Source organism: Salvelinus fontinalis, chromosome 8 (genome assembly GCF_029448725.1).
Source record: "Salvelinus fontinalis isolate EN_2023a chromosome 8, ASM2944872v1, whole genome shotgun sequence".
In the NCBI taxonomy this organism is placed as follows: Eukaryota; Metazoa; Chordata; class Actinopteri; order Salmoniformes; family Salmonidae; genus Salvelinus; species Salvelinus fontinalis.
Window position 1 is genome coordinate 8,021,181 of NC_074672.1, and position 25,689 is coordinate 8,046,869.

Sequence of the window (25,689 nt, forward strand, 5' to 3'; positions counted from 1 at the left end):
TGAAGGGCACGTGTGCAATAACTCAATTCGCTCTTCCACCTGTTGTAAACAACGCGATTTTTTTACTTTGGCAAAGGGTCACGTATACAGAACATATTGCACTCTGTTCGTAACATCTTTTAGATTTGGGAACAGAAACATTTATTCAGATCGGACTTTTTTTCGATGAGAAAATCAGCAGAATGTCAGCCCAGTTCAATCTCGCTCCATCTTCTCCCACTGCCGGCCACTGGGCTTCCTCTCCTTACCATATTTGGTGGTGAGTGGAACCGTCAACCGGATGCTTCAGCTTTATACATCCGGTGAAACATCTTGCTATATTTGTGACGTAACCATCCAGTGACAGCGCATAACCTACGCTCGTGAACTTTGAGAAACGTTAGCGTTATTCTTGACCACTACAACAGCAGCCATTTCTGAAAAAGGTAAGACGAGAAAGTTTTACAGTACTATAAAGCAGGCATATATGTGCCCCTGTTGTTAGCAAGCAACTGCTCTTCATGACGCAGCATAACGTAAACACTGGACGCTTCGGTCGGGCCGTCGTAACGTGCTACGTTATTTCATCCCCACGGCGTAGATGGCTGGCGTTGGCTCGCTGTGCGTTAACAGTGAAGCTCAGTTTAAAATGAAATGTCAGTGTATGGTTCTGCTAACTTAGTGAACTATCCAACTAGTGCGTCATAGCACAACAAGTATCTCTGCCTTGTTTGGGCCTGGCTTGACATGCTAAACTTAGCCACCCAACTAGCTTCTTATACCATGAATAATGTTGTAGCTACAGCACAAAAAATGCAATGAGAAGAGCTAACGTTATACGTAACATCTAGTTCAATAGCGTTGATTCCAAATGCCTTACCTTGTTAGTCAGGCCCTCTACGTAATATTCATCCCTAACTAGTGGAAAGCCTTCACAGTAGAGGGGAGTCTAATGATGTTGGTTGATTAGGCCTGGCTCGCAGTCGACTTTCCAATTCATCCCAAAGGTGTTTCATCAAATGTTATTGGTCACATACACATTGTTAGCAGATGATAATGCGAGTGTAGCGAAATGCTTGTGCTTCTAGTTCCGACAGTGCAGTAATATCTAACAAGTAATCTAACAATTCCCCAACAACTACCTTATACACACAAATAGTAAGGGGTGAATGAGAATATGTACATATATGGATGAGCGATGGCTGTATAAAATACAGTATATACATATGATATGAGTAATGTAAGATATGCAAACATTATTTAAAGTGTCATTGTTTCAAGTGACTAGTGACCCATTTATTCAAGTGGCCAATGATTGGGTCTCAATGTAGGCAGCAGCCTCTGATTAGTGATTGCTGTTTAGCTGTCTGATGGCCTTGAAATAGAAGCAGTTTTTCAGTCTCTCGGTCCCAGCTTTGATGCACCTTGCCTTCTGGATGGTAGCGGTGTGAACAGGCAGTGGCTAAGGGTGGTTGTTATCCTTGATTATCTTTTTGGCCTTCCTGTGACGTTTGGTGCTGTAGGTGTCATGGAGGGCAGGTAGTTTGCCCCCGGTGATGCGTTGTGGTTGAGGTCAGGGCTCTGTGCAATCCAGTCAAGTTCTTCCACACCGATCTCGACCAACCATTTCTCTATGGACCTTGCTATGTCAACGAGAGCATTGTCTTGCTGAAACAGGAAAGGGCCTTCCCCAAAAAGTTGGAAGCACAGAATGGTCTAGAATGTCATTGTATGCTGTAGTGTTAAGTGGCATCCTATGACAGTGTCACATTGATAGTCACTGAGCTCTTCAGTACGGGCCATTCTACTGCCAATGCTTGTCTATGGAGATTGCATGGCTGTGTGGGTTTTTTTAAATGATTTTTTTACACCTGTCAGCAATGGGTGTGGCTGAAATAGCCAAATCCGCTAATTTGAAGCGGTGTCCACATACTTGTGTGTGTCTACAGTGCATTCCGATAGTATTCACACCCCTTCCCTTTTTCCACATTTTTTTACGTTACAGCCGTACATGCTGACCAGACTGCACACGTCGAGTGTGCGAGCATAGTAAAATAAATGTACACAAACATGTCGTGCAATAATTGCACCCACACTGCGTGCGAGCGTCTGCATAGCCAGGTGCTAAAATAGAACTTGGCAAGTCCTGCCTCTCCCATCTCCTCATTGACACGTGGGTTTTTAGGAGCATATACCCACGTGGGTGAATGAAAGATGAACTGAGGTCCACACTCCAGTTGGTGGTGGTAATGCACCTTAAGGTTGGTTGCGAACTGCCAAATAAAGTCAGAAGAAGGAGGAGAGATTACTAGAAAAAACTTTTACCCTTTTATCTGTGGATTAAATGTCGGAGTAGAGGACCTTGTGCATTTCAGGTAAAATAACAACCCAATATTTATATCCCAGGACAACTTAGCTAGCAACAGCAAGCTAGCTATCTAAACTGCCATAGATGTTTAATGCTTTTTGACCTGTCCCAAAATGTTAATAGTTGGTTCAGAGTTTGTTTTGATATTTCAAACTGCTTGTCCTGACGGCGTCTGGTGTGGGGGGGACAAAATCAACATGCACATGATGGCAGACGTCTGGCGTGCGGTCTGGTCAGAATGTTATTCTAAAACAGATTGAAATAAAATGCCTTTATCAATCTACACACACTACCCCATAATAAAAGTTATTTAGGACATTTTTGCAAATGTATTAAAGATAAAAAACGAATACCTTATTTACAGAAGTATTCAGACCCTGAGCTCACGTGCATCCGGTTTCCATTGATGGTCCTTGAGATGTTTCTACAACCTGTTTGGAGTCCACCTGTGGTAAATTCAATTGATTGGACATGATTTGCAAAGTCACACCTGTCTACATAAGGTCCCACAGTTGACAGTGCATGTCAGAGCAAAAACCAAGCCTTGAGGTTGAAGGAGTTGCCCGTAGAGCTCCGAGACAGAATTGTGTCGAGGCACAGATCTGGGGAAGGGTACCAAAAAATGTCTGCAACATTGAAGGTCCTCAAGAACACAGTGGCCTCCATCAGAAGTTTGGAACCACCAAGACTCTTCCTAGAGCTGGCTGCCTGGCCAAACTGAGAAATCGGGGGAGAACGGCCTTGCTCAGGGTTAGGTGACCAAGAACCCGATGGTCACTGACAGCGCTCCAGAGTTCCTCTGTGGCGATGGGCGAACCTTCCAGAAGGACAACTATCTTTGAAGCACACCACCAATCAGGCCTTTATGGTAGTGGCCAGACTGAAGCCACTCTTCAGTAAAAGGCACATGACAGCCCACTTGGAGTTTGCAAAAAGGCTCCTAAAGGACTCAGACCATGAGAAACAAGATTCTCTGGTCTGATGAAACCAATATTGAACTCTTTGGCCTGAATGTCAAGTCTGGAGGAAACCTGGCACCGTTACTTCAGTGAAGCATGGTGATGGCAGTAGCATGCTGTGGGGATGTTGTTCAGTGGCAGGGACCATGAGACTAGTCAGGATCAAGGGAAAGATGAACGTAGCAATGTACCCAGAGATCCTTGATGAAAACGTGCTCCGGACCTCAGACTGGGGCAAAGATTCACCTTGCAACAGGACAGCAACCTTAAGCACACAGCCAAGACAACGTAGGAGTGGCTTTAGGACAAGTTCCTGAATGTCCTTGAGGGGCCCAGCCAGAGCCCGGACTTGAACCCGATCGAACATGGAGAGACCTGAAAATAGCTGTGCAGCGACGCTCCCTATCCAACCTGACAGAGCTTGAGAGGAATGGGAGAAACTCCTGAAATATGGGTGTGCCAAGCGTGTTGCATCATACCCAAGAAGACTCAAGGCAGTAATCACTGCCAAAGGTACTTCAACAACGTACTGAGTAAATGGTCTGAATACTTATGTAAATGTGATATTTCTATATATATACCAGTCAAGTTTGGACACCTACTTATTCAAGGGTTTTTCTTTATTTTGACTATTTTCTACATTGTAGAATAATAGTGAAGACATCAACTATGAAATAACACATGTAATCATGTAGTAACCAAAAAAGTGTTAAACAAATTAAAATGTATTTTTATATTTGAGATTCTTCAAAGTAGCCACCCTTTGCCTTGACTGCATTGCACACTCTTGGTATTCTCTCAACCAGCTTCATGAGGTAGTCACCTGGAATGCATTTCAATTAACAGGTGTGCCTTGTGAATTTCTGTCCTTAATGTGTTTTGAGCCAATCAGTTGTGTTGTGACAAGGTAGGGGTGGTATACAGAAGATTGACCTATTTGGTAAAAGACAAAGTCCATATTAGGGCAATAACAGCTCACATAAGCAAAGAGAAACAACAGTCCATCATTACTTTAAGACATGAAGGTCAGTCAATCCGGAAATTTCCAAGAACTTTGAAAGTTTCTACAAGTGCAGTCGCAAAAACCATCAAGCTCTATGATAACTGTTTACCAGCCTCAGAAATTGGCCATTAACTGCACCTTAGATTGCATTCCAAATAAATTCTTCAGAGTTCAAGTAACAGACATCTCAACATCAACTGTTCAGAGGAGACTGCGTGAATCAGGCCTTCATGGTTTAATTGCTGCAAGAAACCACTACTAAAGGACACCAATAAGAAGAAGATACTTGCTTGGGCCAAGAAACACGCGCAATAGACATTAGACCGGTGGAAATGTGTCCTTTTGGTTTGAGTCCAAACTTGAGATGTATTTTTTTCTTCCAAAAGCTGTCTCTTTGAGAGATGCAGAGTAGGTGAACGGATGATCTCCGCATGTGTGGTTGCCACCGTGAAGCATGGAGGAGGTGGTGTGATGGTGTGGGGGTACTTTGCTGGTGACACTGTCATTGATTTATTTCGAATTCAAGGCACAACCAGCATGGCTACCACAGCATTCTGCAGCAATACGCCATCCCATCTGGTTTGCGCTTAGTCCCACTATCGTTTGTTTTTCAACAATGATAGTGGAATGCTTTTCCAACAGTCTTGAAGGAGTTCCCACATGCTGAACACTTGGCTGTTTTTCCTTCACTCTGTGGTCCAACTCCAGCTCAAACCATCTCAATTGGGTTGAGATCTGGTGATTGTGTAGGCCAGATCATCTGATGCAGTACTCATTACTCTCCTTCTTGGTCAAATAGAATGTACAATGTAGAAAATAGTAAAAAATAAAGAAACCCTTGAAATGAGTAGGTGTGTCAACTTTTGGCTGGTACTGTACATATTTGGGAAACTGAACAGGCATGCAGGTTAAATAGAAAACATTCTACAGGTGAGTGACTGAATTAGTGGATTTGGAAGAAATAATTATTTCTGTTTGACTGTGATCCTGGCTCAGTTGACATGCCAGTAAGTGAAATCAAACAGCTGATTGAGCTGTCATGTGACCGAATGCATTCATGGGTCACTACAGAGGAGTTTTGGTTCCTGCCACAAAGGGAATACCCTGCCGTCTCCCTCTGATCATTAATGCCACGTTCAACTGGGGAAATCGAGCTCCGACTGGGGTGGGAAACAGGTTTTGAATGATCATCCAACTCGTAATTCCAACCCGGGAACTCGGGCCTCTTTCTAGAGCTCTGACTTTCCAACCTGAAGATCAGACGTCATGATTTGACCTCGACTTTTTTCAGAGTTCCCAGTTGTCTTGAAAGCACCCAGTGCTCTCGTCTGCATTAAAGCCAAATATCAATCCAGGTTGGATGTGACAGCAGCGATGGGCTGCGCACTTTTAACCAGGCCCCCTAACTTTGAGAATCTCCGACGCGACATGCATCAAGCACATCCGTCTCATTAGTGGTGGTGAGATATGATGCATTATGTCAGACTAATTTGCAATTGACTGTCATAATCCCACATTTAAAAGTATGTGATGGTGAGTTAAGAGACATACTGTTAGAATGTTTTTCAATTGACTGCCATAGCCCCAAATAAAGTCAATATTGGATCTTAAATAATGGTTGGGGACGTGAGAATGTTCAGATATCAAAATCGGGTCGTGGGCTAGGGCTATCACACTATTTAAAATACATTAAACCATTTGACGGTATTTTATGTTTTTGAATATTACAAGTTCTGACTATGCTTTGGGTAGTGTGTCTCTAGGGGATGCAAGACATACATTCTAGGTGATTTCAATGGGTCTTTCTCCATTCTGATTGTTTGAATAATTTTCAGCATTTCTTCACCTGAGAGCTGATTTAAACAGCATGCTCGTTACACAGGTGCACCTTGTGCTGGGGACAAAAGGCCTCTCTAAAATGTGCAATTTTGTCACACAGTGCTGCAGATGTCTCAAGTTGTGTGCAATTGGCATGCTTACTGCAGGAAGGTCCAGAGCTGTTGCCAGAATTGACTGTTCATTTCTCTGCTATAAGCTGCCGCCTCCAATGTCGTTTTAGAGAATTTGGCAGTATGTCCAACTGGCCTCACAACCGCAGATCACGTGTATGGCGTCGTGTGAGCGAGCAGTTTGCTGTCAACGTTGTAAACCGAGTGCTCCATTGTGGCGGTTGGGTTATGGTATGGGAAGTCATAAGCTACGGACAATCAACACAATTGTATTTTATTGATGGCAATTTTGAATGCACAGAAATATACCGTGACGAGTTCCTGAGGCCCATTTTTTTTATATTTAAATTTAAAAAATAAATAATTTTAAGGTATCTGTATTCCCAGTCATGTGAACTGTAGATTAGGGCCTAATGAATTTATTTCAATTAACTGATTTCCTTATATGAACTGTAACTCAGTAAAATCTTTGAAATTGTTGCATTTTTATATTTTTTGTGTGTGTGTAGCACAACTTTCGATTTCATCCAGTCTCAAAATCAAATGGGTTTAGACCATGTGTCAAACTCGTTCCACGGAGGGCCGAGTGCCTGCGGGTTTTCACTTGCTTGTACTTGATTGATTTATTTAGGAACTCAGTCGGAGTCTTAACTTACGAGTTAGAAAAGTAAAATACGCAAATTTGAAATTGGGTTGTGCATTAGCAGTTTCTCTCTTATGTCATTCACTGACAGTCAGTCAATTAGCCCATGTCAGCAACAATTTATTTATTGCTAAGTTAGTTTAGTTGCCAGCTATATAAGCTTGTAATCATGGCCAAATACTGGGGCCCCCATTTAAAAAAAAAAAAAAAAAAAAAAAACTATTTTTTTATTATTATTATTTTTTTATTATTATTATTATTTTTTTTTACATTTTGTTAGTCGGTCTCACTCATATCAGACTTGTGAGCAACTGCAGCCGCTCATATTGAGTTCAGGGGACGCACGGCCTACCTCTTGTTGGTCAGCGGAGCGTACAGTGCACAGTTTGACTAGGCTACTGATATTGCCTGGGATTGTTTGCAATGCAAAATGACTTATTGATTCAATGACTGTCAGCAGAGTTACATGCTCAGTTCGACGCTGAAGGAGAGAATGCATCAGATGGCACAAAAGATTAGGTATTTTTGGATGGTTAAACGCCTAATATGATCATTATTTTGTGAACTGGTGATTTTTCTGACTGACGCATGCTACATTTTAGATCTGTTCGGAGACTGCAGACAGATGCACTCATATTTTAAAACATTTGAACCAGGGACCGATGCGTATTGGTGAATCGTTACGTCCCTACTAACTAGCGTACATTGCCAAATGGCGGCCCAATCAAAAGTATGATCAATCACCCCTGAAAGGCCCGTTGGTGGTAGCCATAGTGAAGAGATCTAGTACACTTCTGTCAATTACCAATGATAGCCCACCCCATATATCATGCAAGCTAAACCAGCCTAGAAGACAATGAAGGGAGATGTGCTTTGGAATGTCAAATTTCATCATTGGCACAGAACTGTGTCTGTATCACCCAGTGAGACCTGCTGACCCCCCCCCCCCCCCCCCATGACATCATCTGAGGTCAATGTTAATGTGGAGGAGGTGGTAGTCGTGACAACGCCGGATGAAGCAGGGGAGGGCTCGGCTGCAGAGGTGGTGAAGACTGTGCTGGTGGCTACAGAGCTGACCCAGGCAGGGTGAGTGGTGGTACACACACACACTGAGATTAAAGTCCCGTGACAGCTTCTCCAGACCAATCAGGGAAGTATTAAAGCCTAAAACAGAGTGAGTTAATTGTGTGTTTACCATACACACAAACCTCAGTCACTTTGAGTCAGTGATACCCCTTAGCCCTATACCACAGGATGTTGGTGGCACCTTAATTGGGGAGGACGGGCTCATGGTAATGTCTGGAACGGAATGAGTGGAATTGTATCAAATACATGTTTTTTTATGTGTTTGATACTCCGTTCGCTTTGTTCCAGCCATTATGAGCCGTCCTCCCATTAGCAGCCGCCACTGGCCTATACCTTATGTTACATAAGACTATTTGAGTTTTTCCTCATCAGGTTACATATATTCAAAAGGTCAACCCTAGTGGTGGCAGTAGGTTTGTAATCAAGCATACTAGACTATGCCCTACTAGGGCATAGTCTAGTCTTTGGTAGTGGTACGCTTGATAGTATCTGTCCCCTCTCATCTGGGGTGCTGCATATTGTCTTTGATTTAACACTCACTGAGCTTTCTCTATGGCTTATTGACTTATTGGAGTTTCTCTATGCCATTCAGGGAGGAACTTCCAGATGGAAGCGTGGAGTCAGAAACCGACGCCACCATCACTGTGACAAAGGAGGCAGTCCTAGGTAAAGTTAACCCATTCACGCAAACTACCTTTAGCGCCTATTGACGATAGTATCTCTTGGCCGGGAGGTTTAAGATCCCAGACACTTGCTCTAAACATTAACACTCATCACTTGCGGTACGGTTTTGGAAACCGAAGGAACGTATCCTTCATATCAGCAACAATAAATAAAAGGTTTTTCTACTACACCTTTTTTTATAGGGTTCCCACACTGCCATAGTTCCATGTTGCAGCGCTTGTTTCCGGGAAAACAAATGAACGACAGTCGACTACATGTGCTAATTAGCTATCTGTGTCTCCGAACACCTGTGTGTAAACCGAAGACTGACACCACAAACGTGTTGTCACTGAACCACTGTCGGCTGCAACTGTGTTAAAACAGTGTACAGTAAGTGTATATTTCGCATTTCAAATCATTTTGATGTGATATGAAAGCATATGGCTTTGTTCTAGAACCGTACCGAATCAATTCATGTTTAGATGTAGTTTTTGGCTGCCAGAGCCAATTCGCCTCTAAACAGAACATGTAAGGGCCTTGGACTATAAGGAATAATGTTTGCCTAATAATGGCCTGAAGGAGCCTAAGGTAAAGTTATATGCTGATCAGGACATTGTCACTGCCATGCGCTTGATGATGAATCTAAACATAACTCTGTGATGTTTGTGACGGACTGTTTAGCGGTATTCATAATAAATAATATCCCCTGTACCAAAGGGCACAGCTAGTTTTGCTGTACAAATTCCTCTAACTCACTGCCTGGTCTCTGACCTCCTCCCTATAGGTGGTCTCAATGACAGATGTTTACCTTGTCAGCTCGGGGATTCGATCTTGCAACTTTTCGGTTACTAGTCCAACGCTCTAACCACTAGGCTACCTGCCGCCCCCAGCATTCTCACATAGGTGTTCCTTTTGTCCAGGTGAGAAAGGGCAGTGTGGAGTGTGATTGAGATTGGGACATCTGTTGGGGCGGTATGTGAGTTGGAGTGGGTCTACGGTGTCCGGGAGGATGCTGTTGATGTAAGGCATGACCAGCCTTTCAAAGCACCAGCTACCGACGTGAGTGCTACGGGGCGGTAAACATTTAGGCAGGTTGCCTTCGTTTTCTTGGGCAAAGGAACTATGGTGGTCTTTAGGTATTGAAGAATCGGTCAGGGAAGCGTCTGGGTTTCCCTTTGTAGTCCATAATAGTTTTGAAGCCCTGCCGCATCCGACGAGCGCCAGAGCTGGTGTAGTAGGTCTCAATCTTAATACTGTATTGCCGCTTTGCTTGTTTGATGGTTCATCTGAGGGCATAGCGGGATTTCTTATAAGCGTCCGGATTAGTCTCCCGCTCCTTGAAAGCGGTAGCTCTAGCGTTTACCTCGATGCGGATGTTGCCTGTAATCCATGGCTTCTGGTTGGGATATGTACGTACAGTCACTGTGGGGACGAAGTCGTTGATGCACCCATAGATGAAGCCGGTGACTGAGGTGCTATACTCCTCAATGCCATTGGATGAATCCTGGAACATATTCCAGTTTGTGCTAGCAAAACAGTCCTGTAGCCTAGCACCCACGTCATCTGACCACTTCCGTATTGAGCGAGTCACTGGTACTTCCTGTTTTAGTTTTTGCTTGTAGGCAAGAATCGGGAGGATAGAAGTATGGTCCGATTTGCCAAATGGAGGGCGGGGGAGAGCTTTGTATGCATCTCTGTGTGTGGAGTAAAGGTTTCTGGTTGCAAATGTGACATGCTGGTAGAAATTAGGTAAAACTGATTTAAGTTTGCCTTCATTAAAGTCCCCGGCCACTAGGAGCACCGCTTCTGGATGTGCATTTTCTTGTTTGCTTATGGCCTTATACAGTTGGTTGAGTGCTGTCTTAGTGCCAGCATCGTTTTTTTCTGTGGTAAATAGACAGCCACGAATAATATAGATAGTGTGGTCTACAGCTTATCATAAGTTACTCTACCTCAGGTGAGCAATACCTAGAGACTTCTTTAATATTAGACATCGTACACCAGCTGTGATTGACAAAAAGACACACACCCCCACCCCTCGTCTTACCAAACGTAGATTCTCTGTCTTGCCGGTGCATGGAAAATTCTGCGAGCTCTATATTGTCAGTGTCATCGTTCAGCCACAACTCTGTGAAACACAAGATATTATGTCCCGTTTTTAGGATAATCTTGATCGTAGGTCATTGATTTTATTTTCCAATGATTGCATGTTGGCCAATAGAACGGATGGCAGTGAGGGTTTACTCGCTCGCCTACGAATTCTCAGAAGGCAACCCGACCTCCGCCCCCTTTTTCTCCGTCTTTTTTCCCCCATGCAAATGATGGGGATTTGGGCCTGTTCCCGAGAAAGCAGTATATCCTTCATGTCGGACTCGTCAATGGAAAAAGTTTCTTCCAGTTCAAGGGGAGTAATCGCTGTTCTGATATTCAGAAGTTATTTTAGGTCATAAGAGATGGTAGCAGCAAAATTATGTACAAAATAAGTTGCAAAAAAACTAACAAAATAGCACAGTTGTAAAACGTCAGCCATCCCCTCTGGCGCCATTCTACTTCCCTAAACCATCACTTTGTTTTTGTGAAGTGACTGTGTGCATGTCTTAAATGATCAAATTAATTAAATGCTGGCTTGTAATCTGCCTCTGTCTGAGCAGTGAAGCTGTCAGAGGAGATGGATGTGGAAGCTGATTTGGTGTACCCAATCACTTGTGGGGACGTGAAGGGAACCCTGGTCTGGAAGAAGTTTGTTTGCCCTGGCATCAACGTCAAATGTGTCCAAGTATGTCTGATTTAACCCACTTTTTAGCCATTTTAGCCAAGTTCAACTCAGTATTTCACAGTCCTATCAAATCATTTTGAGGTTTATTATCCCCATGATATGTGCACAAAGAAATGAACCATGGAGGTACCGGATCATGTTCATTTGGCCCTAAACAAAGAAAATAAACAGGCTGAACTTGTCCAATAAGAAACGCTTGTTTTCTTTTACACACCATTTTGCTACGATGTGCACTCATGAATAAGACCGACATCATCAGGGTCAATTTCTGTTCCAGTTCAATGAGCATCTCATCAGTCCCAAGGAATTTGTCTATCTGGCTGGGAAATCTACATTGAAGGACTGGAAGAGAGCCATTCGCGTGAACGGCACTATGATCAGGTCAGTGGCTTCGAAGGGATGCACACTTGGGTTTGCACAAAGGATTTACAATGTGAACCGTATGGTTCTCCATGCAAAGAATTGAGTAGAATTCTACACTGCCAGTCTGCAAAATGGATTGTCAATCATTTTGCAGTTCTGAAATGTGCCACACGATGGCACTGTAACATAAAATAAATGAAGGGTGCTTCCATGGCACTAGTTTAGTAAGGCCTGGGTCATGTTCAATAGCTACTAAATGAAAGAAACATGTTTCAAATGGGCTGAAACAGGGAAGGGTCTACCTCAGGGGTGTCAAAGTCAAATGGACGGAGGGCCAAATAAAAAATTTAGCTACAAGCCGAGGGCCGGACTGTTCGAATGTTCATTGAAAAAATTTTAAATGACGCATATAGTCTAGTGAACCTAATTGAACCTACTGAAAACCTAACAAATATATTCCAATATGATCAGATAAATAAAGCAATATTTTCTTATGGCTCTGTCAGTAATCTTTAATTTTCAACAGACACAAAAGACAAATTTCCTTTATATAAAAATCCCCATAACATGAACATTAAATGAAAGAAACCGGTATTCAAGGCACCATCAGTAGCCTATATTTTCTATTTTAGCAAAAGTGGGCTAAATTTACTTCAAAGAAAAAAACAATAATAGCAATTTTCTATCATCCACTCAACTGAAATATTTTTAAAATATAATTGGATTGAAATACAATAAAATAAAGTGCAAAAATCTATTAATCAAAAACAACACTTTGTTTAAGGAGAAGTAACATGCAGTGAAAACAAATATTAAACTTTAACTTTTAAACTTGAACTGAGTAAAAACTCTAAATGTGATTGCACAGTAATGTTCACTTGTTTGAGGTTGAGGGTGATACTTGGTGGTGTCCCATCTTTTCCACAAGTTCATCAATGTTCGGGGTAAGGCTCTGAGCTGAGGAAATCTTCAGAATTGAGTGGAGGTGTTCAGCAGTAAGTCGACTTCTGTGTGATGTTTTGTTCAGGTTCATCAAAGAAAACAGTTGTTCACACAGGTATGTGCTGCCAAACATAGACAACGTTTGAGCAGCCTGGATGCGCAGCTGGGGCATTGTGTCGGGGAGGAAACGGGCGAACTCCGCAGCACCCACTGCCGCATATTTTGCCCTCAGTGCATCATTGCATTGGAGGTCAATCAACTCCATTTGGAGGTTTGGTGGTGAGCTTTCCACGTCAACAGCAAATGGGTTACCGAGCAGTTCCAACCTGCTTTTTTGTGCTTCAAAGTCAGCAAATCGGCGTCGAAAGTCAGCGGCAAGCATACCTATTTTATCAGCCAACTGTGCGCTCGGGAACGCACTGGTAGAGAGCTTCTCTTTCATGGTCTGGCAGCTGGGAAAGTGGCTCAAATTTTCTTTCCGCATCTGCGTCTCCCACAGAGTCAGTTTGGTTTTAAATGCCTTCACTGTACTGTACATATCAGAGATGACATGATCCCGACCCTGCAGCTGCAAGTTCATTGCATTCAGATGACTCGTAATGTCACACAGAAAAGCCATTTCACACAGAAACATTTCGTCTCGGAGTTGTGTTGTGTCTTTCCCTTTGCTGTCCAAGAACAGACAAATCTCCTCACGAAGCTCGAAACATCTTTGAAGCACCTTTCCCTGGCTTAGCCATCGCACCTCTGTGTGATAAGGCAAATCACCATGCTCCGTTTCTAACTCCGTCAGAAATGCCTTGAACTGGCGGTGATTCAAACCTTTGGCTCTGATAAAGTTAACTGTGCGCGTGATGATGCTCATTACATGCTCCATTTTCAAGGCTTTACCGCACAACGCTTCCTGGTGTATGATACAATGATAAGCTGTCAGCTCACCTGTCGCGTTTTCCTCTTGCATCTTTTCCCGTATCTTCGCCACCAGTCCGCTCCTGTGTCCACACATCGCAGGTGCTCCGTCGGTTGTCAAACCCACGAGTTTTTCCCAAGGCAGCTCCATCTCATTTACACATCTTGACACCTCTTCATACAAATCATGCCCCGTAGTTGTGCCATGCATAGGACGTAAAGCCAAAAACTCCTCTGTCACGCTTAGGCTGGAGTCCACTCCGCGGATGAAAATTGACAACTGGGCAATGTCAGAAATGTCGGTGCTCTCATCCACAGCCAAGGAATATGCAATGAAATCTTTTCCCTTTTTCACAAGCTGCTCTTTTAGATTGATGGACAACTGGTCTACTCTCTCGGCAATGGTGTTTCTGCTCAGACTCACATTTAAAAAGAGTTGCCTTTTTTCTGGGCAAACTTCGTCACAAACTTTAATCATGCAGTTTTTGATGAAATCCCCCTCCGTAAATGGCCGGGCTGATTTAGCGATCTCTTCTGCCAAAATAAAACTGGCCTTGACAGCAGCCTGGCCTTGTGATTTGGCTTTTTGAACAGAGCCTGTCGAGATTTGAGGCCTCGGTTTTAATTCCTCTGCCTTTTGTAGCCTTTGTTCCATGTCCATATTCTTGTTTTTGTCCGCGTGTTTCGTTTCATAATGTCGTCTCAGATTATACTCTTTCAGTACCGCCACACTTTCTCCACACAGAAGACACACAGGTTTTCCAGCTACCTCCGTGAACATATACTCCGACTCCCACCTTGTTTGAAACCCCCGGTTCTCAGTGTCCACCTTCCGTTTTGCCATTTTTGATGGGTATCTGAAAGTTAATTTTACTGTGATGCTGACGACTGCTGTGCCAATAAATATTAAAATGAAGCAGCCTACTGCTCGGTGCGTCACCGTTGCATTGTGGGAAATGTAGTATTGGTGCGTGTAAAAGATCTGCGGGCTGCCGGCTTGCTGCGGTCTGCGGGCCGGTTCTAATAATAAATCAAGATCATCCCAGGGGCCGTAAAAAACCTTCTCGCGGGCCGGATGTGGCCCGCGGGCCTTGACTCTGACATATGTGGACCTGGACTGAATAAGAAATGCTTATTTTTGCTTTCGGTTGCAAAATGTTTTAAATCGTTTTCCATTGCCAGCAGCATACCACCCTGCATACCACTACTGGCTTGCTTCTGAAGCTAAGCAGGGTTGGTCCTGGTCAGGCCCTGGATGGGAGACCAGATGCTGCTGGAAGTGGTGTTGGAGGGCCAGTAGGAGGCACTCTTTCCTCTGGTCTAAAAAAAAAAAAAATATCCCAATGCCCCAGGGCAGTGATTGGGGACACTGTCCTGTGTAGGGTGCCGTCTTTCGGATGGGACGTTAAACGGGTGTCCTGACTCTCTGAGGTCATTAAAGATCCCATGGCACTTATCGTAAGAGTAGGGGTGTTAACCCCGGTGTCCTGGCTAAATTCCCAATCTGGCCCTCAAACCATCATGGTCACCTAATAATCCCCACTTTACAATTGGCTCATTCATCCCCCTCCTCTCCCCTCTAACTATTCCCCAGGTCGTTGCTGCAAATTAAAACGTGTTCTCAGTCAACTTACCTGGTAAAATAACGGTAAAATAACGGTAAAAAATAAATAAAATAAAATTGCATCCCCTAATGAACGTGACGCTGCACTTTGTTAAGAGATAAGACTTTCTCTGATGCTGTCTGGCAGCTGATTAATGGTGTATGATATAATTTCCCATAGGAAAATCATGGACTCAGGCGAGTTGGATTTCTACCAGCACTCCAAGGTGTGCTCCAACACCTGCCGCAGTACTAAGATTGACCTGGTGGGGACCAGAGTGTCACTCAGCAGCCAGCAGTCCACCGAATATGTTCCTGTCCCTCCTTCCTTATCTGACGGTAAACACACCGACGCACACCGTGATCCACTCACATCCTAGTCTTTGGAAAGAATTGTGTAACATTTGAGGTGTTCAAAACTTACCATGATGTCATTCTAGTGAACGGATCACCGGCCACGTTTCCAACAGAGGTATCATCAGACGACACCACGGAATGGGTCACGGCCATAGGAGGTGAGTTTTAACTGACCACTTTGCTTAGAAATTAGGCTAGATTACTTTAGACGTTCAACGTTCAATACTTAAGACACTCAATCGCGTAATGGCCCCACTGCTTTTCCAATCACATGACAGTGCACTTAGATCTGACAGTTATAAGTGTGATCATGATGTACACTTACTCTCTTAATCAATCTCTTTTTACTGTAGAGGTTTTCATATATATATACACTGCTCAAAAAAATAAAGGGAACACTTAAACAACACAATGTAACTCCAAGTCAATCACACTTCTGTGAAATCAAACTGTCCACTTAGGAAGCAACACTGATTGACAATAAATGTCACATGCTGTTGTGCAAATGGAATAGACAAAAGGTGGAAATTATAGGCAATTAGCAAGACACCCCCAAAAAAGGAGTGATTCTGCAGGTGGTGACCACAGACCACTTCTCAGTTCCTATGCTTCCTGGCTGATGTTTTGGTCACTTTTGAATGCTGGCGGTGCTCTCACTCTAGTGGTAGCATGAGACGGAGTCTACAACCCACACAAGTGGCTAAGGTAGTGCAGCTCATCCAGGATGGCACATCAATGCGAGCTGTGGCAAGAAGGTTTGCTGTGTCTGTCAGCGTAGTGTCCAGAGCATGGAGGCGCTACCAGGAGACAGGCCAGTACATCAGGAGACGTGGAGGAGGCCGTAGGAGGGCAACAACCCAACAGCAGGACCGCTACCTCCGCCTTTGTGCAAGGAGGAGCACTGCCAGAGCCCTGCAAAATGACCTCCAGCAGGCCACAAATGTGCATGTGTCTGCTCAAACGGTCAGAAACAGACTCCTTGAGGGTGGTATGAGGGCCCGACGTCCACAGGTGGGGGTTGTGCTTACAGCCCAACACCGTGCAGGACGTTTGGCATTTGCCAGAGAACACCAAGATTGGCAAATTCGCCACTGGCGTGCTCTTCACAGATGAAAGCAGGTTCACACTGAGCACATGAGCACATGTGACAGACGTGACAGAGTCTGAAGACGCCGTGGAGAACGTTCTGCTGCCTGCAACATCCTCCAGCATGACCGGTTTGGCAATGGGTCAGTCATGGTGTGGGGTGGCATTTCTTTGTGGGGCCGCACAGCCCTCCATGTGCTCGCCAGAGGTAGCCTGACTGCCAATAGGTACTGAGATGAGATCCTCAGAACCCTTGTGAGACCATATGCTGACACATGCACATTTGTGGCCTGCTGGAGGTCATTTTGCAGGGCGCTGGCAGTGCTCCTCCTTGCACAAAGGCGGAGGTAGCGGTCCTGCTGCTGGGTTGTTGCCCTCCTACGGCCTCCTCCACGTCTCCTGATGTACTGGCCTGTCTCCTGGTAGCGCCTCCATGCTCTGGACACTACGCTGACAGACACAGCAAACCTTTTTGCCACAGCTCGCATTGATGTGCCATCCTGGATGAACTGCACTACCTGAGCCACTTGTGTGGGTTGTAGACTCCGTCTCATGCTACCACTAGAGTGAAAGCACCGCCAGCATTCAAAAGTGACCAAAACATCAGCCAGGAAGCATAGGAACTGAGAAGTGGTCTGTGGTCACCACCTGCAGAATCACTCCTTTTTTGGGGGTGTCTTGTTAATTGCCTATAATTTCCACCTTTTGTCTATTCCATTTGCACAACAGCATGTGACATTTATTGTCAATCAGTGTTGCTTCCTAAGTGGACAGTTTTATTTCACAGAAGTGTGATTGACTTGGAGTTACATTGTGTTGTTTAAGTGTTCCCTTTATTTTTTTGAGCAGTGTATATATATATACACACACACACACAGAAGTATCTGGATACCCCTTCAAATTAGTGGATTTGGCTAGTTCAGCCACAGTTGTTGCTGACGGGTGTATAAAATTGAGCACACAGCCATGCAATCTCCATAGATAAACATTGGCAGGAGAATGGCCTTACTGAAGAACTGTGACTTTCAACGTGGCACCGTCATAGGATGCCACCTTTCCAACAAGTCAGTTCGTCAAATTCCTGCCCTGCTAGAGCTGCCCGGTCAATTGTTTTGTAATTGTGAAGTGGAAACGTCCAGGAGCAACAACAGCTCAGCCGCGAAATGGTAGGCCACACAGGCTCACAGAACGGGGCCGCAGAGTGCTGTCCTCAGTTGCAACACTCACTACCGAGTTCCAAACTTCCTGTCACAATAACTGTTCATCGGGAGCTTCATGAAATGGGTTTCCATGGCCGAGCAGCCTCACACAAGCTAAAGATCACCATGCGCAATGCCAAGCGTCGGCTGGAGTTGTGTAAAGCGCGCCGACATTAGACTCTGGAGCAGTGGAAACGTGTTCCCTGGCAGTCCGACGGACGAATATGGGTTTGGCGGATGCCTGGAGAACACTACCTTCCCCAATTTTATAGTGCTAACTGTAACGTTTGGTGGAGGAGGAATAATGGTCTGGTGCTGTTTTTCATGGTTCAGGCTAGGCCCCTTAGTTACAGTGAAGGGAAATCTTAACGCTACAACATAGTGATATAGATTATTCTATGCATCCAATTTTGTGGCAACAGTTTGGGGAAGGCCCTTCCCTTTTTCAGCAACACAATGTCCCTGTGCACAAAATGAGGTCCATACAGAAATGGTTTGTTGAGATCGGTTTGGAAGAACTTGAGAGCCCTGACCTCAACCACATCGAACACCTTTGGGATGAATTAGAACGCTGACTGCGAGCCAGGCATAATTTCCCAACATCAGTGCCCGACCTCACTAATGCTCTTGTGACTGAATGGAAGGAAGTCCCCCGCAGCAATGTTCCAACATCTAGTGGAAGAGCGGAGGCTTTTATAACAGCAAAGGGGGGACCAACTCCATATTAATGCCCATGATTATGGAATAAGATGTTCGACCAGCAGGTGTCCACATTCTTTTGGTCATGTAGTGTATCATCAAGTCCTTGAATAGATACATCAGGTGAGCTCGTTCAGGGCTACAACAAAATTGTGAAACTTCTGGGAGTCCCCAGGGAGAGGTTTGAAAACCACTGATTTACTAGAAAGTCACAACTCTGGCAATCCGGCATAAACCGTGTTTTATCTAACTCTGAATATCTCTTTCAGAGTATTTAGTACGTTGTTTAGAAGCGACTTCCTGGTGTGTGTGTGTGTGTGTGTGCTTGCTTTGTTCCAGAGGATTCTGTGACCTTCTGGAGGGGTCTGAAGGAGGCTGGGTTGCTGGAGGAAGTGGTGGAGGACTTCCAGAAGGAGATTCAAAAGGTGCTAAAGGGAATGCAGGAGCGCATCACCGAGCCTCCCCTGCAGGTCAACGGTCAGTGGGGCTTCTCTCAATTAAATGATCTCTCTGTCTGTGTGTGTGTGGATAATATAAGATGGCGCCGAAGAACATGGCTGACGTTTTCCATTCTCCCAACCAATTGTGCTATTAAAAATTTTTAAAAATCAGTTTTGTATAACTTATTTTGTACTTATTGTGTACATAATGTTGCTGCTACCGTCTCTTATGACCGAAAATAACTTCTGGAGGAGCAGATTTCTGGGCACGGTGGAATAGATTCAAGACATAATGTACAGACAAGGGTATGGTAGGATGTGAGTACAGTGGAGGTAAACCTAGGCATTGAGTGATGACGAGAGAGGTTGCATCTCAGGCGGCACCAGTTAAGCCAGGTGAGGTCACCGCATGTGTGGGGGGTGGAATAAAAGGGCTATCTAAGGCATATTGGGAAGGGCTTGGGGCTCTACAGTGAAATAAGACAATCACTAACCAAAACAGCAATAGACAAGGCATATTGACATTAGGGAGAGGCATGTGTAGCCGAGTGATCATAGGGTACAATGAGTAGCACAAGATGAGTCATGGAGCCAATTCTGTAGTTGCTGTTACGCTCGGCGAGCTGGAGACACGGCGATTCAGACAGCTAGCGGGCCGGGGTTAGCAGATGGGCATCCGGCGACATCGCAATGGAAGAGCCTGTTGAGACCACCTCGGACGGTTACGTCGGCAGACCAGTCGTGATGGATCAGCGGGGCTCTGTGTCGGCAGTAAAGGGTCCAGGCCAATTGGAAAAATAAGTATTGTAGCCCAAGAATTGGCTGGTGGACCTCTTTGGCTAGCCGGGAGATGGGCCTAGCTCCAGGCTAGCTCCAGGCTAACTGGTGCTTGCTTCGGGACAGAGACGTTAGCCAGGAGTAGCCACTCGGATAGCAGCTAGCTAGCTGCGATGATCCGGTGTAAAGGTTCAGAGCTGGTGGTAGGAATCCGGAAATGTTGTAGAGAAAAAGCAGTCCGATATGCTCTGGGCTGATATCGCACTGTGCATACTGGCAGGAATTGACTGGGTTGAGGCTGGCTGATGTCCGAGTTAACGGTGAGGACCCCTAGCAGTGGCTAAATGACTACTAGCTGGCAAGCTTCTGAAGGGGGTTCCGCTTCTAAAGTATAAAAATAGCAGATCCGTACCAAATTGGGTGAGGCGGGTTGCAGGAGAGTATATTCAGTCCGTAGATGGAAAGTGAGATTAAAATACATATACGAAGAAAACGACATATACAGGACGGGACAAGACAAAAACACACGTCCGACTGCTACGCCATCGTGGAAAAAACCTGTTAGTGAGCATTTCTCCTTTGTCGAGATAATTGATCCACCTGACAGGTTTGGCATATCAAGAAGCTGTTTAAACAGCATGATCATTACACAGGTGCACCTTGTGCTAGAGAAAATAAAAGGCCACTCTAAAATGTGCAGTTTTGCCAACACAATGTCACAGATGTCTCAAGTTTTGAGGGAGCATGCCAATTGCATGCTGACTACAGGAATGTCCACCAGAGATGTTGCCAGATAATGGAATGTTAATTTCTCAACCATAAGCCACCTCCAACATTGTTTTAGAGAATTTAGCGGTAAGTCCAACCAGCCTCAAAACCGCAGAACACATGTAACCATACCAACCCAGGACCTCCACATTCGGCGGGATCATCTGAGACCAGCCACCCGGACAGCTGATGAAACTGTGGGTTTGCACAACTGTGGAATTTCTGCACAAACTGTCAGGGTCTTGAACTGACTGCAGTTTGGTGTCGTGACCGACTTCAATAGGCAAATGCTCACCTTCCATGGATCCTGGTTTCAACTGTAGCGGGCAGATGGCAGACAGTGTCGATGGTGTCGTGCGAACGTGACGAGATCCTGAGGCTCATTGTCATGCCATTCATCCACCGCCATCACCTCATGTTTCAGCATGATAATGCATGGCCACATGTCGCAAGGATCTGTACACAATTCCGGGAAGCAGAAAATGTCAGTTGTTCCACGACCTGCATACTCACCAGACATGTCACTCATTGAGTATGTTTGGGATGCTCTGCATCGATGTGTACGACAGCGTGTTCCAGTTCCCGCCAATATCCAGCAACTTCGCACAGCCATTTGAAGAGGAGTGGGACAACATTCCGCAGGCCACATTTGAAGGGGTGTCCACAAACGTTTGTGTATACAGTGCATTTGGAAAGTATTCAGACCCCTTGACTTTTTCCACATTTTAAGCTACAGCCTTATTCTAAAATTGATTATTTTTCTATACAATACCTCATAATGATAAAACGAAAACCTTTTTTTTTTTTATGTTTGCAAATGTATTAAAAATAAAAAACACTTTATTTACATAAGTATTCAGACACTTTGCTATGAGACTTGAAATTGAGCTCGGGTGCATCCCGTTTCCATCTATCCTTGTTTCTACATATGTATTTTTCGTTTTCGTTTTTAGTACTTTTACCCCTTTTTTCTCTCCAATTTTGTCGAGAGCCATGCGTCATCCGAAACACGGCCCTGCCAAGCCATACTGCTTCTTGACACAGTGCTCACTTAACCCGGAAGCCAGCCACACATCTTTGGGCACCGCCAACGACAATGAGTAACAGGCCATTTACTTTGGGCACTTCAGTCAGGTGGAAATTCTGAGAAAAGGACCCTAGCCCTAACAAGTCCCTTAAAGCATGATTTGATGGTCATTACTTTTTTTTTTACGTGAAAGGATGGGTTAACTTGGCCCCACAGACAATTGATCTGCGATCGACCTTAAGTTTCAGTCATGGGATTTTTGTTTTAACCCTTGGGATATAATAAGACAAAATAAACAAAGATGGTTCTGCTTGTATGTTATGTCCTAAAACAACATTTAAACTTGAACAAGGACTTTGTTCAGAAATGTTTCCCCCATTCGTTGAATATAGTCATGTGGGATCTGTTTCTCTGCTGTCCTAATGCCATTCTCACTTCAATCCTGTCTTTTCATGTTCCTACTCTCTGTGTTGGACTGTCTTCTCAGATGCTGTGCTGCTGAACAATATAGTGCAGAACTTCGGCATGCTCGACTTGGTTAAGAAGGTGCTAGCCAGTCACAAGAGCCAGATGGACCGACATAGGGAGCAGTATTCACGCAGTCTTGTCGGTGAGTTAAATTCTCACAATAACAATCTTCGTTAATTTGTCTTTGAGCCCTTTGTGTTATGAGGATTTCCTAGATGTCACTATTTTCGTTGCAGCTGGCTTAGAAGCAGCTCCTTTTGCAAATAATGTGAAATGTTACTGTTTTGCGTTGTGTATGAAGTTTGGCCCGTCTTTTTCCGTAGCTCTGGAGCAGCAGTGTGACGAGCACAGGAAACGTGCCAAGGAGTTAAAGAGCAAATCCCAACACCTCAACAACGTCCTCATGACCCTAACTCCCGTGGCCGTGCCGTCCACGCCCAAACGCCCACGCCTCACCCGCGCTGTCTCGGGCCCTGCCGTTATGTCCAGTGCCCCCACCCAGATCACCCTGCCCCTCACCCAGCTGGCAGGCCTGCCTGCCGGGTGCAAAGTGCTCTCGGTGGGGGGAGCCGGTGCCAGCCAGCAGATCTACACGGTGCTGACCTCCCCCACGGGCGAGCTGGGGCCAGATGCCTCCAATTTGACGGTGCTCTCCACGGCCGCCGCCGTTCAGGAGGGCGCACCCGCCACCTCAGCCTTCGTCAAGATGGTCAGCCCAGGCTACCAGCTGATCACGCTGCCTGCCGCGTTGAGCACCCAGCTACAGAGCCTGGCTGGGGGCACGGCCCAGGGCACCACTACCATGGTGGCAGTGCCTATGGGTAACAACGCACTGCAGAGCACGGCGGCAGTGGTCACAGAGTTGGGGAGACGGGTGGAAGTTCATGTGCAGGAGGGTGTGGCACCAGAGACTGAGGAGCAGGAGGCGAAGGAGACGGTGGAGAGTTAGAGAGATGTACTCCTCCTATAGTGTTAAACTCGTCAGGGACTTGAGGCCCTGTTTGTCCTCACTGGTTTGGAGGGCAAGTACTGGAACCAGTGCCTAGGTCTAGTGGTGTTGAACTATGAAGGACCCATATCAGTAAAGATTACTTCAAATGTATAACTACATGCACTGCTCATTTTACTCAAAGCACCTGTGTGTGTATGTGTGTGTGTGTGTAGAGGTGAAAATGTCTGAGCAGAATTGAGTTTGGAATTCAAAACAGTGTATATTTTTATAACCATGCAAGTAGATGCCGACTCTGCTCAAAAGCCATTTTCTTAGTTCTTCTCAGGTGTCCATTTTCACTGGGGTGTGGGTGCCATGTTCACATTATCTCTTTACATTGTGCTAAAAATGTAAATTCTACAGTGCTCATCTTTCAACATCAGAATGGTTTTCCATTTCAACAGTTAATAACTGTATATAACTTTTTGTTGAATATTACAATGCATTTTATTATATTGTTCATATTTTTGAACAAATGAGAAGTGAACAAACTGGTGGTTTTGTTGAACTTGTCAGTGTACTCTGTAAATTTAATTGTATAAATTCTTTAATCTAGCCATTACTGGAAAACTTTAAGTATTTGGCATTTCTTTTTATTTCTAAACCAGTTGTTCAATTCATCATGAAATCAATACTTTTAATAGCTTTGTGTAACATTTCTTCTGACCAGAGAAGGCGTTGAGTTGTGAATTTCACCAGTCTTCTCATTAACTTCAATGACATGGATCATGAAAGGGCAAATCAAACGCATACTATATACATTTTACGGACGCAGTATATTAAAGCAATAAGGCCCGAGGAGGAGTGGTATATGGCCAATATACCACATCTAAGGGCTGTTCTTAAGCACAACAAAACGCGGAGTGCCTGGACACAGTCCTTAGCCGTATATTGGCCATATATCACAAACCCTCGAGGTACCTTATTGTAATTTGAGCTGTAAAAATAAATGTTTTGTCATACCCGTGGTATACGGTTTGATATACCACGGCTGTCAACGAATCAGCATTCAGTGCTCGAACCACCCAGTTTAGAATTTACAATAGTTATCTTTTGTTTATTTTTAGTCCCATCCTTCAGCTCCCCTCAACCCCTCCCATCTATCTCTGAAGACCATCCAGTTGTGATTTCTATTTGCCATGTTTTTCAACTTTGCTGTTTCACAAAAGTTCTGAACCTAAATGCATTTTATGGACACACTATATTTTCATTTGTTTTCATGTTATCCAGATACTCATCTTTGGCCAGTGACTGTCGACAGGTGCGTTGCACTTGGTTTTGGGTGCATAGTGCACAGCAAATTAAATCGGATGACATCAACCGTGAATAACTGTTCAATGTTGAGTTTGATTTGCCCTTTTTCGTGATCCATGTAATTTAAGTTGATGGGAACTTTATGTTCAAACGTTTTGATTGTAATGCCAATTTTAAGAATCAATCAGTGAACTTCAAAGACTACAACAGTTTATTCAATGTGAATCATTCTAGCTGACTCATGATTGTGAATGCAATGAAAGGTCCTATTTTGCAATGAGAGGCGCTCTCCATGATGCTGAAATGCACCACGAGCCTATGTGCATTGGCACTCCACAATGGTCAACGCTCCACGCTGTCCTCTTGGCAATGTAGGCCTACTCTTGGGCTACTCGTCCACAAGATGGTGCTAGTCCAATTTCACTCATCAGCATTCCATTTAGTTGGGTGATTGATTTTAAGAAAGGTATTGTTGAACATCAATTAAAAATGAAAACACCAAAGGTCCTCATCATCCTCTGTTCGCTATGCTGCAGGTCTGTAGGCCATATTTCTGCTGATGTTGGTGTTCTTCTCATTTGTTGAAATATTCTAAATATTCTATGTCTAAAAATAAAAAAAATATCAAATGAGATTAGGGTCACAGGTCGTTGGCGGTGCCCAAAGATGTGTGCGTATTTGGTCACCTTTGGCACTACAAGGTGAATGGCAAGATGTCCATTGGATTACATTTTGGGGGGCTTTTTTCTATGGTAGCCAGTGGCGACCCGTCATTCAGGACTTAGCAAAAAAAATGTGTTGCCTGTTTTTGCATGTTATTTTGGCATTAATACTTGTCACACATCCAGTTTGCAAACAATGTAAAAAATAAACATTTAGTTAGTAAAGCTGCATACTAACATGGTCTCTTTTTTGCTTTCTTGAGTAAGGCAGCTCCAAAATGCAGGTGTTTCAACTTGGCTCTTAGCTCCATGCTTTCTGTGGTGGAGGGTCAGACAGCAGAAAATATACAGCGTAGGGGTTGGTAATGTTCTGTAGTTGTGCCGTGATTGGCTCAGTGTTCTGTCACCCATGAGAACACATCACTGCAACATCTACAGGGAGAGCTAGAAAGTTCAAGCCCCTTGGGTGCTGCCATAGATTTACATTAGAAGTGCCCATCCAAGAAGGCATAAAGGTCATTGGCCACAGATAAAATGACATCAAATCATGTTATATCTACCATAGCTTTAATGGCTGACATCATACTTTCAAAATCTTAGCAAGCTAGACACGCGAGTATGATGACATGGTCAGTCAAATCAAAGCCACGGTAGATATAACGTGATTTTGTAAATGTATCTGTGGCCAATGACCTTGAGCCTTCTTGGATGGGCACTT

At 44.4% G+C, this 25,689-nt stretch overlaps 1 protein-coding gene across 4 annotated transcripts; it reads left to right on the plus strand.

Moving 5' to 3' along the window:
* Nucleotides 1–291: 291 nt before the first annotated feature.
* On the plus strand, nt 292–25,208 carry LOC129860456 (glucocorticoid modulatory element-binding protein 2-like). 4 transcript variants are annotated; one of them, XM_055930850.1, is made up of 9 exons: nt 293–425; nt 8,580–8,653; nt 11,302–11,426; nt 11,704–11,807; nt 15,425–15,582; nt 15,684–15,758; nt 18,924–19,061; nt 22,084–22,206; nt 22,388–25,208. In XM_055930850.1, exons 3-9 carry the CDS (start codon nt 11,319–11,321, stop codon nt 23,011–23,013), a joined length of 1,332 nt encoding a protein of 443 aa, XP_055786825.1. In that variant the 5' UTR covers nt 293–425; nt 8,580–8,653; nt 11,302–11,318; the 3' UTR covers nt 23,014–25,208. The 4 variants fall into 4 exon arrangements, with proteins under 4 accessions (XP_055786827.1, XP_055786825.1, XP_055786823.1 ...); XM_055930848.1 differs by lacking the exon at nt 293–425 and adding an exon at nt 7,842–7,987; XM_055930852.1 differs by lacking the exon at nt 8,580–8,653 and having other exon boundaries at nt 292–425.
* The last annotated feature ends 481 nt before the right edge of the window (nt 25,209–25,689 follow it).

Coding starts and splice junctions, on each gene's coding strand:
- LOC129860456 (XM_055930848.1), top strand. CDS start 7,857: ATGACATCATCTGAGGTCAATGTTAATGTGGAGGAGGTGGTAGTCGTG. Junction 7,988..8,579: donor ACAGAGCTGACCCAGGCAGG/GTGAGTGGTGGT, acceptor TATGCCATTCAG/GGAGGAACTTCCAGATGGAA. Junction 15,759..18,923: donor ATGGGTCACGGCCATAGGAG/GTGAGTTTTAAC, acceptor GCTTTGTTCCAG/AGGATTCTGTGACCTTCTGG.